Here is a 17,247-nt window from a genome sequence, read left to right on the forward strand (position 1 = left end):
AAGGAACACTTGTAGGAGGGAAGGATCTCTAGACACCCTCATCCTGTGCTCCCTCCAACTCTCTATTTAATTGTGCCCATTCTGGTGCTGCACTTGTACCTCCCACTCACTACACCCCTGCTGTACCCAGTAGACCTTGCAATCTGATTTCCCTGCCTCATAAACAAACACTGGGGCCACTTTCATAATAAGCTGGTTAACCTATCATTATGTTTTTGGGTGTACGATGAAACTAGAATATCTGGAAGAAACCTATATAAACAAGTACAGAACATGCAAACTCTATGCCGATGTTGCCCTTGGTTGGGTTTATTGGGTTTATTATATTAAAAGTTAGGTAGCAACGCACCTATAAAACACTGATCCCTTGTTTGTATCTAGATTCTTTGGTAAACCTATCAAGTTCCCCACCTGAGTCAAACCTGTTCTACTAGTTGGAAGTAGTACTGGTACTAGTACTGAAGACTGAAGCTTATTGTGGACCTTCTGTACTATGTGAAGATCCAGATCATCAAAAAAAGCAACTTGGAGTTGAATGATGACTAACAACCAAAGAAATGGATACTATCAGAGGAATAATAGACAAACCACTGAGAACCCTGAAGACCTACACAAGGCAAAACGTGAAGTACTTTCTTACCAAGTTACCAAGAATATATTCTATTGCATCATAGTAGCCAGTGCTAACTAAAATTGCGTGGCTATATATTTTAACCACTGTTGGTATATATAATGGAGCACAATTAGTACTGCATTACAATTATAACCTTGCACTGGCTGAGCATGCATGTTTTTTTCAATGGGGAGCCAACATTAGACAACTGAAAATCCACATGGCTGATCCTTAATTTTCCAGACGTTTGTTAAGCTGCTCCCATACATGTTTGGTGTTTAGTTGATCAAACCGAAATAAATGGGTTCTGTCAACCTTTATCTAATGTGCATGGCTAGCTTTATTGTTACTTGTATTATATTTAATGTGTCTTTCTTACATCTCTACAGTCAGTTTCCAGGGTCTTGGAAATCTAAAGGGTTAAACATGATCATGACTCAAGTCAGCCAACACATGCTTCTAATATAGAAACCAGATCCTTCCAATATAAAATAGACTCATTATTTTTAAGGCTCGTGATTCAACTCCTGCTTTAGCTTAAAATTCACTATACCTTACTGTTCAAAGATAAACTTCCCCCAAACAATAAAACACAATTGTACAATTTATACAGCAGGAAATCATTATATACAAAAAGTTCTTACTGCAGTATATGATATAATAGATATACCTGAGACAGTGAGCATATACAATAACAGGCGGATAATACTCATGTAATACTGTACATTTTACCACGAGGTACTTTCTTACAGCAAACGAGCTTCAACTAATTGTACCAAACAAGAATATACAATGTAAAGATGTATTTAAAAAGTATTCATATACTGTTTTCTGCCTGTTCAGGTACAATAAGCTTGTATGTATCGTTTTTTAGATACTGTATACAGTATTTTATTGGAAGATCAAGGAGGACAAAACATGGTTTGAAGTGTTACTGTTGGCCAACACTGACTGAATTGGCACGTTTTCCTGATTTAATTAAATGCATGGAAGTTTGACTGGAAGCAGAGGATTTGGGATTCCAAAATGATTAGATTATGAAATTAATCAGCACAGAATGTTATCTTTATAGGTGAAAAAAGTATTAAAAGTGAACAATCACTTTCATAAGTTTGAAGCTGATGTACGATGTGTACTTTACATGAATGAAAGCTCTATGGCTGTCATGTCATTGTAGTATTACACTGCAGTACTCTTGTAGATTCCTCAGCAGTTTACAACCAAGTTAGACAGTAAATAAACTGACACCATACATAAACACAGTTCTTGGCAAGTCCCACTGTTCTTCAACATTACTTCATATCCAATGCAGAAAACCAGTGCTGAAATGAGGAATCACAATCTGGTCATTTTCCCATGATAGCCCAGTGTTTTTTCTCAAAAAGTTAAAGGGCAAATGTCCACACAAATGTCTAATCTCTTATTAACTCTACTGTGCAATGTCATTTGTGGCATCTAAGATATGACTGGCAGTTTACTCTGAAAGGGGTTGTCTAGAGAAAATCACTCTCAAAATGTAGAGCCACATCACAAAACAATAAAACAAAAGAGTACTTATTCTCCTCACCCAACTTCCATTGTCAATAGATAGATAGATAGATAGATAGATAGATAGGAGATAGATATGAGATAGATAGATATAAGATAGATAGATAGATAGATAGATAGATAGATATTGGATGGATGGATAGATGGATGGATATGCGCTAACTAGCTAGACAGACAGATAGATAGATAGATAGATATGAGATAGATAGATAGATATGAGATAGATGGATAGATAGATAGATAGATAGATAGATAGATATGAGATAGATAGATAGATAGATGGGTGGGTGTGGGGTAACTAGCTAGATATTGTAGATAATAGATAGACAGATGGATATGAGGATAGATATGAGATGGATAGATAGATAGATATATTAAAGGATGGATGGGTAGATGTGGGGTAACTAGCTAGATATCGTAGATGATAGATAGACAGATAGATATGAGGATAGATATGAGATAGATATGAGATAGATAGATAGATATGAGATAGATAGATAGATAGATAGATAGATGTGGGGTAACTAGCTGGATATTGTAGATGATAGATAGACAGATAGATATGAGGATAGATATGAGATAGATATGAGATAGATATAAGATAGATATAAGATAGATAGATATGAGATAGATAGATATATTAAAGGATGGATTGATGGGTGGATGTGGGGTAACTAGCTAGATATTGTAGATGATAGATAGACAGATAGATATGAGGATAGATATGAGATATATAGATAGACAGATAGATAGCTATGAGATAGATAGATAGATATGAAATAGACAGATAGATATGAGATAGATAGATAGATAGATATTAGATGGATGGATAGATGGGTGGATAAGGGATAACCAGTTAGATATTGTAGATGATGGCTAGATAGCCAGATAGATAGATAGATAGATAGATAGATAGATAGATAGATAGATAGATAGATAGATTAAAGGATTGATGGATGGGTGGATGTGGGGTAACTAGCTAGATATTGTAGATGATGGATAGACAGATAGATATGAGGATAGATATGAGATATATAGATAGACAGATAGATAGCTATGAGATATATAGATAGATAGATAGATAGATAGATATGAAATAGACAGACAGATAGATATGAGATAGATAGATATGAAACACATAGATAGATATATAGATAGATGGATATTAGATGGATGGATAGATGGGTGGATAAGGGATAACCAGTTAGATATTGTAGATGATGGCTAGATAGCCAGATAGATAGATAGATAGATAGATAGATAGACTGCCTCATTAAGACTTCATTTCATACGCAAGTATTCCGTTTTTATCAATTATTCATGTACTGTTTGCTTGCAGCATATGGTTATAGCTAATACTTAACCGGATATGTATTTTTAATTAGCTGACAAAGAAAAAGCAGGAAGAGATATACTGCACCCAGTTCCTTTTGATGATGATTATACACCAGCAGACATTGCCTGCAAAGATTATTATTGATCCCTGTCATACCTGTCAAACAGGTGTCGTAAGATCTCGTCTGACAATATTCAAACATTCCAGTATTGATGGAACTGCATTAAATATATTTGCATGCAAATAAGATGTTCACTGGCAGTACTTATGCAGGTTGACATTGCTTTGTCACTCATCTATGTGGATGTATATACTATTCAATAGCAGAGAGATCCTTGAATCCTTGATATGGCATGCACTGTATATTTCTGCACAAGGGTATAAATTACTGGGTTGATAATAACTGTATAAAGGCCTGTGATTTGCGCTGTCACATACAGTATTAGTAAGGGTCAAAGCATACCCTGTGTGCTCTGTTAAATCATATTTTCAAGTTGTCCCACAGATGTCAGACAGATAGATGAAGATGCAAAAAGCTTCCTCCACATACAATAGCTAGGGACAATTTCCAGCATAGTCTGCCATGCAGCCCAACCAAGGTGGCATGTGGCTGCAGATGACATGCCAGCTGATATGTCACCTGTGCTGCTACTGCCTTATACACAGCTCAATGAAGCAAGCACAGAAATATAGTGTTTCTCTTTATAAATACAGGAAAAGCAAAGAGCTGTTGTCAGCATGAAGAGAATTAACGCAGAGTAATGTAGGCAATGCAGAGATAAATCTACCCAGACAGACTGGAGCTTTGAGATCCTAACAAATCTATAAATCTCAATCATAGTCATTGATTGAGGGAGGAGAAAAATTCATGGTCATCTTAATATGTCTGGCGTGCTCTTAGATTTTCATCTCTAATGTGTAATATAAACATAAATTATTACATGCTCAGTGCAATGTCCCCACTCTTTATATTGTATATTCCAATGCATTCAAAAATACAGTAATTTGCGTTGGTTAAAAATACTGTACATGATTATCTCTTGAGTATTCTATCGGAGGCGCATAAAAGAGTTCTTCCTATGTAAACTAATGTAAACATCAAAACCTCACCATAATTTTTCGCCAGATTACATCATACCTTAAAAATGCTTAACCCTTTCCAATCCACTGTCTGACGTCTAAAGACATTCTGATCGAAGGCTGTACAGCTTCAACAACGGAAGACGTCCTGCAGGGTATTCTTACTGTAAATTACTGGCCGCTCTGTTGTCGGGGGCCTCTCCGGAATGTCACATACTGCAGTACTGGCTCTAGCCAGCAGATGGCACCATTGTATAATGGCAGAAAGAGAAAGCCCCCTAGGAAACTTTGAATCCAAAATTGGATTGCAAAGGGTTAAAGTGCTTTGGATATGAAATAGTTCCCCTAAACCTAACAATTTAAGATGCAATTCACAAATTGATAAGTTATTATTGAAGCTTAAAGAGTTTTCCAAGTTGAACGGAAGGCAGGAGAGGGTTTCAAATAACAAACTTAGGTATACTCACTGCTCCAATCCCCTACTGGTCCTGTACTCAATGCTGATCTTCTTTACATTGACTGCAGCAGTGACATTCCATATATGCATGTGACCACTGCACCCTTAAGCCATATGCCGCTAAGGCCAGTGATGGGCTGAACCAATCGTGTGTGTTTATTTGACATCACTACTGTAGTCAGTATAAATAAAGCCATTGATAAGGAAAGGGACAGTAATGCTGGACCGGCGGAGCAATAGAGCAGTGAGCATAACTCTTAAAGTTTTTAATGTACCTAATAGATAGATGTTCAATGTGGACACCGCTGGTGACATTAGATAACCTAAAACAATACATTGCCACTGCAGTTTAATCCATAGCACAGGATATGTAGGAACACGTCTGGGCAGAACTGGATACCGACTTGACATCTGCCATGTCATCAACAGTGTCTACATCAAACATCTGTAAGGTACATTAAAAACTTTAAGAGCTCTTATATCTTTGCATATCTTTCTGGCTGTTGTATGTCAATTCATGTATGAAGAAATCAGCTTTACTTCTGCACCATTCTTTTTTAATCACCCTGTATAACCGAGAAACCTCCTTTAAAGTAGTATTTTGCAATGTATAAACTGTATATTCCACATACAAAGCAGGGTAACTTTGTAAATGCATTACATTACTTATCTTGTACTGCTTCTGAGCTATAACCTAGAACTGCACGCACGATTATGCCTGTTGTTAGTCACATTCTTAGAACAATCATCTCTGTCCATATATCCTACCATCATCCCAAATTCCCTGGGACTCCGCTTTAGTAGTCAGAGTGGAGAACTGCTAATAAAATGAAGCTTTCACACTAGCAGACTCAGTCTACAGTACCTTTATATAATAGTGTTGCTGGTTGTGATCGGCCAAGCGATAAAACTAAGTGTGCAGGTGTGTGTTTCAATGAATGCAGCTCAGTGGGCAACATCTGCATGGACTTTGTAAATCTTCATTCAGATGTTGCCCTTGGTCAGATTTGAACCTAGATCTGCAGCGGGGCTAACAACTGAGCCACCACACTTATTTTTCCTTCTGCCTTTTTCCTTCTCCCGAGGAAGAGAAGATGGAATAAAAAGAAAAAAAGAATAAACATAAAGAGACCATACAAACTTGAGATGTTTTCTATAGTCGGATGTGAACCTAGAACCCCAGCGCTACAAGGCAACTCTACTAGCCACTGAGCCATCAAGCTTATTTCTTCTTTCTTCTCCTGCTTGCTCCTTAGTAGGAGAAGAAAAAGAAGGAAAGAAGGTGAAGAAGATTCTCCTTCTCCCCCTTTCCTTCTTCTCCTCCTCCTGCTTCTCTGGAGAAGGAGGACATAGAAAAAGTAAGAAGGAGGAGAAGGAAGAAGAACAACCATGACAGCTCAGTTATTAGTACTGTTGCTTCATAGGTTCATGTCTGACGAAGGACAATATCTGCATGTTCTCTTTGTGTTCCTCCTTCTTCATCTCCTCCTCTAGAGAAGGAAGATCAGGCATAATGACTCAGTTGTTGCCTTGCAGTGCTGGAATTCTAGATTCAAATCTGCCCAAGGACAACAGGTTTTAGAATCTTTCTGTTTATTCTTCTCCACCTCCTTTGGAGGTGAAAGAACAAGAGTGATGGCTCTTTGCAGGACATCACTGGATGGAGTTTTTGAAAGTCCATGCAAATGTTGTCCTTGATGGGATTTGAACCTAGCACTCCAGCAATGCAAGGCAACAGTACCATCCACTGAGCCACATTCAGGGAATACGAATGCCGCTGTAGGGATCTTCAGGAAGGCAAATTAGTTTCACTCCCATTGAGTTTAACAGGAGTCGAAATTAGCTTGTCCCAATTGATGATTTCTTTCGCTTATCATTTGTCATTTACCGTGTTTCCCCGAAAATAAGACAGTGTCTTATATTAATTTTTGTTCAAACAGGTTTAACTTTTTTACATGTATAGCTGCCTGGACACTATTTAAATTGACTTTTTTAATTAACTGTTAGCAGGGCTTAATTTTGGAGTAGGGCTTATATTTCAAGCATCCTCAAAAAGCCTGAAAAATAATTTTGCATCCTCAGAAATTCTGGAAAATCATGCTATGTCTTATTTTCAGGGTATGTCTTATTTTCAGGGAAACAGGGTAGTTTAAGCAGGGACAAAAAGGAAATCGTGATGGTTCGGTATAAACAGGCAGTCATTCATCTATCAACGACGGCCTGTTTACTGTAAATGGAGCCAGGCAGCTGGAGCGATCATGGCTCCTGTGTGAAAGCACTGGAATGATTATCCCTAGAATGACTGTCGGGAGCTTTAGGGCCTGAAAACTGTCTCATGTAAAAGGGCCTTAACTCATATCATATCATACAACAGAAAAGTCAATTTTCTAACATCTGATTGCGGAGTGTAAGAGTGTTGTACCTGTTCACGGACCTCTTAGACACAGATGTTCTATGCAAGTTTTCCAATGACAATTCCCAGAATCATATAGTACTCATGTATATATAGTATGATAGCATTCACCATTCATCACTAACATTGAAGTCTTGATAAGCAGTAGGCAAACGCTAAAAATGAACGGTCATCCATAGGATTTCTTTTTATGGCTGAGGTATATAAACTATTGGTGATTATGTGACTATCTCCTTGTCATTGCTTTCATGAGTCTGACTTTATATAATAGAATTTAACATTTAAACGTATGACATTTATTCATATGCAGTATTATTTTTTCTACTACTATGGCACGTTCAATATAAAATAATAAAACGAATAATCCATATACTTTGATTAATCTCCAGCTATTACTCAGATAAAGAAGTGTAGTGAGATGCATTATACATGAATGTGCTCCATTGTTAGTAGAATTTGGCAATGATAAATCACATAGTTATCAAACATTTCTAGAATGCCCACTGGGGAATAAATCTGTTGTTATTTACCTGACTGTATTTCCTATTTGTGCCCATCAAATGAACATGTCTGCTTAATCCGGAATATTATGAAGCATTAACATGTAACAAATAGTTGATTTTCTTGTCAGATTTTAATTTTCCACTAATGACATTAAAGAACACCTGATAGACACCGTAGTAGGTTTCTTCTTATTAATCAATCTCCTGAAAACTGAATCCCATAACTATTACTGAAGGACACAGCTCTGCACAGAGGTCCATAACTAATAGCACAGCAGATAATAGATAGCGCTGTTTATAGAATTAGCAATCAGAAGATTAGATACATAGTAATTACAACAAATTACAATATGCAGGACTGTCCGGTCAGAATATTTATGCGGAGGGTAGTCAGGGCAGTGAGAATCATGGTAGAGACCTTTCCACACAGGTTTCTGGACATTATTCCAACTAGCACTAGGGTTACTAGGAATACGTTGACAGGCCATTCATATTTCTAGTTGCATGTAACAAATAAAGAATGATATAAAACAGCATCTGAATACACTCTTGCACTTAGCTATTTGATTGCTGCTACTTGCAGGGGGAGGGGAGAGGGAATCTCTATTTTTGGGGGGATCCTAAGATGCAGAATTGCAATTTCAAAAAAGTTAGGAGGCTGTGTAGAATGTAAATGAATGTACAGAATAAAAGTAAGCAATGTTTGGAAATCTCATCTAACCATATTTTATTCACAGTAGAACACATATCAGAAGGTGAAAGTGAGACATTTTCCATTTTATTTCAAACAATTAACTCGTTAGACATTGATGGCAGCAGCGTATATCACAAAAGTTGGGACAGGGTCTTGTGTACTACTAATGTGTAGTATCTAGAGATGAGCAAGCATACTCGGTAAGGCGATATACTCTAGAGAGCATCGACTTTTTCGAGTACCTGCTGGCTCGTCCCTGAAGATTCGGGGGGGACCCTGGGGGTCGGGGGCGGCACAGGGCAGCAAGGGGGGAGCGGGGAGGAGAGAGATCCCTCTCTCTCTCCCTCCCGATCCCCTCTGCAATCCGCGGCTCACCCCTGCGGCCCCCCCTGAATCTTCAGGGACGAGCCAGCAAGTACTCGAAAAAGGCGATGCTCTCTCGAGTATATCGCCTTACCGAGTATGCTTGCTCATCTCTAGTAGTATCCCTTCTTCTTTTTACAACAGTCTGTAAACATCTGGGAAGTGAGGAGAACAATTGCTGGAGTTTTGGGAGAGGCATGTTGCTCCATTCTTGTTTGATGTAGAATTCCAGCTGCTCCGCTGTCCGGAGTATTTCAAACGCCTCCATCGATTTTAATGGGGCTTCACAGACAAGCATTCGAGTGCGGCGTTTCTGATGCCATGATTTTTGAATGCTGTCTGCTCTGTTTTTGTGTATTTCAGTGATTTTTAATGCACCTCATCACCCGTTGCAATGATGGGGTGAGTTTAAAAATGCAGTGTTTTTACAGACGCCTATGTGAGAGCAGACTAAGTATAACGGCCCCTGCACACTAGCGTTTTTCACACGCTTTTTTTTCACTCGATATCGCTGCGTTATTTTAAACGTGAACGTCAATAGGACTTTCTAATGTTAAAAATGCATCGCACAAAAGTCGAAAAGCATAAACTTGCAATTTTTTGTGCGATGCGTTTTTAACATTAGAAAGTCCTATTGATTTTTGTGTTCAAAAGGGCAGCAAAATCAAATGAAAAAAAACGTGCATGAAAAAAGCTAGTGTGCAAGGGCCCTAAAAATGAATGACGCAAAACTGTTAATTGAAACACAAAACAGTGAATATGGGGAAACTCTGATTTGGGAAGCCCCTAATTACCAGTGAAGTGCAGGAAAGCAGGTCCAGACAAGAAGCCTCCAACAAGATGAGAAACTTCTTCAGCTTAAGAGTATAAACTGCGCCGTCTGTGAGGAGCAGCGGTAATAAATGTACACAAACCAAAGCTGATTGGCTAGCTGGCATGTCACCTCCCAGCTACCCAATCAGAGAAGTGTCCCCATCTAGCTCCAAGTGAGCATGCAATGGTGTGAGGATTATGTGGGACGGCACTGATGCTGTGACGTTACACTAGTCCCAATCCTCAGCCACAGATGGTGGGCCGTGACAACATGCATATGTTGAGCTCTGTGCAGAGTCTAAATATTTCCATGTTGTGCACTGCCTGTGTTATCATACACCATCACAATGCTTCTCAGGCAGAGTACATCACCCTTTGAAACAGGTCACTAGATTTTTTTTACTTGGATTTTAAATAAATCATTACAAGTAGCCAACATTTCTATTTTAATAAATAAATGTATTTACTAAAAATGTAGTAATTTTGGAGCATATTGTCTTAGAACTCTGTGTTGTGCTGTCCCTCCGTCATTCCTCCTAGAAATGTATAAATAAATTGACAATAAGGTGTTACCAGTTGAGAGGTGTCCCTCCCTACACAACATATGTTGTCCAATCAGTGACATCAGTGTAGGGACACACCTCTTTGACAGTGGAATACTAACACCCAGTTGGTAATTTCTTTAAAAAAATATTCAAGAGGAATACCAGAGGAATGGACCACAGAGGTATTGGAAAAGATGCTCCAGAATAGTTATTTCATGGGGAAGGCAAGTATTTACTAAAACAAACTTGCCAGGAGTGGTGACAGGTCCGCTTTAAGGTCCCACCATTAAATAACATATTTATTGTATAGATCTGCAGCGCAGATTAGCAGCAGCGCCAAAGGGGAACACATGGAAGCAAAAAATCATTAAAAAGGTACATATTTTTACGCTAGAAACACTTTAAAGCAGCTATTGACAACGTCTAGTACAAAAATGATACATGCAATAACCCCCTTAAGAAATAAAAACTCCATATGTATCTGAATGATGTTAAGTGTGGTACAGAGAGGTAACATGATGGGAAATTCAGGCAAAATCTGGAGTTACCGGATCTAGTTATTAGACTGTTTTTATAAGGGGGATATGGGTAAAGAAAAATATTCTCAATGAGCAGTTTCCATGCATTTATCATGTAGTACTAGAAAAAGGTGTAGTTGCCTGCATAGCAGGAGACCCTCTAACTGAATTGACCCGACTAGATCTCTGGGCTGTACTCACTTTCAGTACTCTTGAGATGCTGGTAACGTACATTGCTTCCACTATCCCCATCTTTCTGCCCATGATAAAGCAAGTCATCAAAATGCTTTAGAAATCAAATCTGAATGAACTACTATTAGATACGTCAGGCCTGTGTTTGCAGAACCTATATATCACATTTTTGGTTCATTTTCAGCCAGATAACATGAATAGGGTGAATGAGGAAAACTGAGGTATACGGATATTTGATGTGGAATGAGATGAGTAGACTAGTGACATTATATTGATCTCTGACTCGTCTGGAGAGGGAACAGAATTATCTGTACCAGAGGAACAGGGCAAGCTGCATTTTATTCTGCCATTACAGTCTTGTGCCATCACTTGTAATTAATCAGTGATAGTCCGCTCAGTAGCCATTACTGTAGTATCCTCCGACGATGTATTTATTACAACACTATGTGAGATGAGACATTATGTTCTAATGATATCAGCAATTTATGCTAAACCTAAGCAAAAATATGACCATAAAACGGCATTTTACAGTGCACACATTTTTCTAACAGTACTGTCAAGCAACAGCGTTATTACATATTCCATCATATGCACAAGGCCTCATACAGATAACTGCAATCTACATATTGTATATGCTGAGTATTGCTTTCTGCTGTATACAAGTTCTCTAATGCACTTATCCTGCGTATGTCAGCAAAGTGATACATCATGGGTGATGGGAACTGGCAATTACATACATGCATAAGGTGATTTAAAGGGTTTCTTGTTATATCTACATATGTTAATATTTGTACACTGATACATTCAATTTCCATAATGAGCACATCATTACTTTTCACTGTATCAACATACTATTCCTACAAGCAAGTTATCATATAAGAGAGGACCAGTTTTACATTATGACCTGCTATTATTTCATCTATGCATATGTAAATAGGCTGACTGTTTAGATAGGCCTATTGACATGATGTAAAAACTCCACTGCACATCATTACTTCTGCATAAGTTCACATTGATGTTGTTAGACAACACCTCATTAACCAATATTGTAGTCTTTATTGAAAACACAGAACCTTTACATTAGGTCCAAAGAATGCAGAAACATATAATGCATGTACATTTCTGCATAGAGAACATAACCAGCACTTAGTAGAATCCCCCAGCACATCAATTATAGGTATACAGAGTTTAGTCATTTCAAGAACATAAGGAAACACTAGCAAATGAGTATTCATATGTCATATTCATTTTGTATGCACACATTTGTCACTATTATGCAACAGAAGAATACAAATATGCCTAGCTGCTTTCTATATAGCATGTGTTACAGCATAAAGCTGGGTTCACACAGGCCGGATTTGCAGCGGAAATGCCATGCGGAATTTTCGCTGCGGCAAATCCGCCTGCAGCCGCTAATGCCGGGATTAGCCAGCCATGTGGACGAGATTTGTCAAAAATCTGACCCACATGGGACGGACAATCCGTCGCAACAAAGCCGGAATTAGCTGGCGCTGCGGCGCGGATTCCTCGGCCACCGCATGTATATATTTCTTTCCGTTGCAGCTGCGCTCCTCTCTATGGTAGCGCCGGCCGCGATGGAAAAGCATGCGGTCAAGCCACTCCAAAACCTGCGGCTTAGCCGCGGGTTTTGAAGCTGTGCTATCCTGGCGGAAATCTTGTGGTTTTTCACTGCGGCAAAACCACAAGATTTCTGGCGGGATTCCACCCTGTGTAAACTCAGACTAAGAGCTCATGCCCACGAGTTATGCGGAATACACCAACGGATTTCCGCAGTGGAAGTTTGCGATTCAAAACGAAAAACTGCCAGCAAGTGATCATGATTTTCTGCACGGATTTCCGGTAAAATAGAATATGCCACAATTTTTTTCCCGTGGTGGAAATCCGCATATGTGCAGGCAGAAAGCTATTAGCGTCAATTGAACCTTGCCACTGCAGAATTCACATGCGGATTTCCGCAGCGGGTAACGCGGTGCAAATCAGTCCGTGGGCATTCACACTAAGGATCAACGCTCCCTAGGCTCACTGAATTTTCTTCTACAAATGTGTCTCCCAAGCATTTCAACCAAATGTTACTATCATGAAATAAATGACAGACAACCAAGGATTCCCAGATAATATAGAAAACACTAAGACTATTCATCCTTTTTAACTATGTTACACCTACGAATCATGTTGTCAAGTGTGAAAATGTCTAATTCGCCAACAATTTAAGGAGTATCAAACTAAGAAAGTTGTGTGTCCTGTGTGCAAGAAACCCAGCATGAGGCTCAGCAGCAACCATTTAGAGGTGAAATGTTCTAAATGCCGCCAGTCTTTTCTAACAAAGAATCATTTTAGAAGTCACTAAAACTCCAAATAAAACTAGTTTATACCATTTCAGTAGAAAGTGAGAGCACAGAAACTTCTGCAGTTATGGGCACCTTTATTTATGCTCTGACATGTCATGCAGACATCGCAGATGATAGCATCTGCGAGGGCTCAAGAATTGAGACTCCCACACATCATAAAAATGAATAGGCCATGACACTTTACTGAGGGATCGTAGAGTCAGCATAACTAGGAGAAATCTCCACACTAAGTCAAAGATGTGTGGTGCTCAATAAACCACTGTGGCCTAGTCAATATCGCTATTGGTGGGGTCGAAGCTTATGAACCCCTACTAATGCCATCTTCTGCTATATTGTAATGGCATGTCAGATGATTATTAAACCCCTCCATACTATTTTACTTTTCTAAATGGATCTTAAATCTAATGTTCTGATCAGCACATTTTTTAGCATTTGGAACTTTTTTAATTCCATTATATATGAGATCCTTGGCAATTCTATTTAATTACAAAGATTCTGTCACACAATGTGAACAATTTTGACAAATGCTGTACTAGTTAACTTTGGTTAAACTGTTACAACTAACCAACGCTTTTATGCACTTTGTTTTAAATGTTCATATCACAGATGAAACATGCAGTTCTGTTCAAAGGTTTGGGGCAGATGTGGAAAAAAATGCACCAAAATCAGTATTTTTTTTCAAAAATAGAAGGCATCTGATTGACTTCAAATTTATTCTGCAGCAGGACAACCATCTCAAACATACAGCCAATGTTATTAAGAGCTATCTTCAGCGTATAGAAGAACAAGGGGTCCTGGAAGTGATGATATGGCCCCCACAGAGCGCTGATCTCAACATTAAGTCTGTTTGGGATTACAAGAAAAGATAGGAGGATTTGAACAAGCCTAAAGATCTGTGGTTAGTTCTCCAAGATGCTTAGAACAACCTCCCTGCAGAGTTCCTTCAAAACTATGTGCAAGTCTACCTAGAGGAATTGATGTTGTTGTGAAAGCAAAGCGTAGTTACACCAAATATTGATTTAATTTAGATTTCTCTTTTGTTTACTGACTTAGAATTTTGTTAATTGGTCAAAATAAACTATTTACTACTAACACTTCTATTTTGAAAACATCCTTATTTGTATCCTTTTTTTTCCACATCTGCCTTAAACTTTTGCACAGTCCTGTAGATGTTGAGTGTACTGGCAAATTTCCCACCATACACCCCATATAGCTCATTTCACACACCAGCATAGCAATCTGGAATCCATTCCTCAACAAGTGAATGAACTAAATCATGTACAGTACCCTAAACAGATGTTTTTTTCTGCTGACAAAAACAATAACAGCTGGTAGAAACAGAAAAGTTTGGTCAAAAGCATAATGCAAAACACATCCAATGTCAGTGGAAGACAACCACAACAATATATGCCTGCAGTCACTCTGGTGGGACATTTCCTAAGGCAACCTACAGCATATATACACTATTTGCTTCATAAAAAAAGGACAATACATTGCCAAAAAATGCAGCGTCAATTGCAAAGTGATTGGCTAATTATATAGCAACACTTAATTGTTGACAGACATTGTGTAAACCGACCAGAGATGTAACCATCCAATATGCGTGATCAGCTGACTGTCTGATAAACAAAACTATTAATCTTAGTGAAGCTAATAAATTCATATATGATTAATGGGCCTTAAGACTTATTGTTAAGAGATCCCAAGAAGACAATATACAATAATTACAACTGTAAAACATCAGATGCATTTTCTAAAGAATCCCCTCTGATCAAATCTAATGATCTTGGCCCCATCAACAGCATGATTATTGCTAACAATCAGGAATATTGCTTATTATATCTATGGCCATTGTGCACTAATCATAATGGTGTCAATCAAAAATCCCATATCACCTATATACATACCCTATACACATATCAATTGATCTGTGATTAAGATAACCTTGAACAATGAATCCACATTGTTTAAAGCCACAAGTACAAGCCGAAGCATATGGAAAGCTCAACAGTGACATCACAGAATATTCCAACTCTTGTCATTGGAGCATGCATGCAAATTACTATAGGTATAAAAGAAGTTTCATTGCTGACCATTGGTATTTTAGGTTCTGCAAAATAACATAAACAGGGGCCATCTGTATCCAAATAATTCAAGAGCTTCCAGAATCATGATCTTATTAGCGAGCATCAGAAGAATTGATATGTTATGCTATATATATATATATATATATATATATATATATATATTTGTCCCTTGGTCCCTTGTTAAAGCGCTGCAGGTGTCCAAGTGTCACACATAAAGCAAGGCTCTGCCAGAGAACAGTATAAATTCACTTTTGCACAGACAATAGCAGGACAAGCCTTTAATATAGGACGTCAGCAGGGAGGATTTGATTTGCTCATTAACCCCTCCAGCAAGGATGAGGGCTCAGTGTACCAGCCTGGGCAGCAGAATGATAAATACTCAGTATAGTCAATGTATCTGGATCCAAATGTCATCTAGCAGCATCATGTCCTTCTAAACAATACCCTGCTAACTTCACCACTCCCAGATCATAGTCATCAAATCCACAGCCATGAATAAACTGAACATTCAACTGGGATATGAACTAGAGCAGTTAACCAGTTAATGGCATGCAGGTATGATGAATCCACCCCATCCATTATACACAGACAGTTCATTTCCATTTTGGCTGTGGCTATTAACCCCAGTCTTGCTGGAGGGATGTGAGTGAGAACTGCTGACAGCCCAGGCTATCCTTTTATCATCATCATCATCATCTGAAAGCTTGCAGTGAAAGGATTAAAATGCAATCTGCAGTGACAAGGGTCCAACCTCCTCCTTCCCCCTCATCCTCCTCCCTACACTCCAAAACATTAGGACCTTAAATGAACCCCCATACAGCAATGCACACACACCCTTGTGCCTTACCTCCAGCGCTTCCAAAGTCACAAAGCTGCTCATTGCAAATCCATCAATGATGTCTTCTTCAGCCGAGGAGGACTCTTTCCTCTTTCTCCTAGGGGGCTTTGGTCTGGACAAGGAAGAAGCAGTCGGGTTCCCATTGTCTTCTTTCTCAGATCCAGAAGAAGAAAGCAAAGAGCCGGTCCTGGAAAGCCCTAATCCTCCTTTGGACCTCATTCCCCTATCCCTTTGGGATTTGGATCTCCTCTTCTTGCGATAGCCATTGCACCGTGGGCCATCCATTGCACCCACAGCAGTAGCAGCAGCACAGGCAGCAGAAGCAGCAGCAGCAGCAGAAGAGACACCAGCAACCACCCCTCTCCCTCTCCCCTTCCCCACCTCCTCCCCTCCTGATACAGAAGAAATAATAAAATAAAACCCACCACGGTTTGCAAAAGAAGAAAATCACGAAGAAAAAGGCTAAAAAGAAGAATCAAGGCTGAAGACCTGAGAAGCACATTGCTCCTTCCCTGGTGCAGATAGATAGTGTGATTCCACCACACACACATACACAAGCCAGAAATTCCTATAAGGCTGCCAGGGAAAGTAATGGCTGATCACAGCCTAGAAATCTGGAGAGGAGAAGGCTTTGATCAGGAGTGGAGGTTAAATCATTCCCCCTCCCTTAACCAAATCATGGAGCTTTCCACCTGATGTATTCCCTGCAAACATTTAACTCTTTGTTACTGTTGCTTGTTCTTCCAGAACTCCATGATGATGTATCCCTTGGATCATCTCCTGCTCAAGTAAGGAACTTCCAGGCTAGAAGATGACCCCCTCTCCTTGTCCTCCTCTTCTTCTGCTCGGTTCTCTTCTTCTGCTCTCCTCCTCAGTGA

At 39.0% G+C, this 17,247-nt stretch overlaps 1 protein-coding gene across 4 annotated transcripts in view; it reads right to left on the reverse strand.

Annotated features, from left to right (window-relative positions):
- Window positions 1–16,668, reverse strand: part of AUTS2 (activator of transcription and developmental regulator AUTS2) — a 1,214,671-nt gene extending 1,198,003 nt beyond the window's left edge. For all 4 annotated transcript variants that reach the window (XM_066576435.1, XM_066576444.1, XM_066576451.1 and 1 more), the window contains exon 1: window positions 16,379–16,668. In XM_066576435.1, coding sequence (XP_066432532.1) covers window positions 16,379–16,654 — 276 coding nt within the window. In that variant the 5' untranslated portion in view covers window positions 16,655–16,668. The remainder of the gene's footprint in view (window positions 1–16,378) is intronic.
- Between the last annotated feature and the right edge of the window lie 579 nt (window positions 16,669–17,247).

Source organism: Eleutherodactylus coqui, chromosome 1 (assembly GCF_035609145.1).
Source record: "Eleutherodactylus coqui strain aEleCoq1 chromosome 1, aEleCoq1.hap1, whole genome shotgun sequence".
NCBI lineage: Eukaryota > Metazoa > Chordata > Amphibia > Anura > Eleutherodactylidae > Eleutherodactylus > Eleutherodactylus coqui.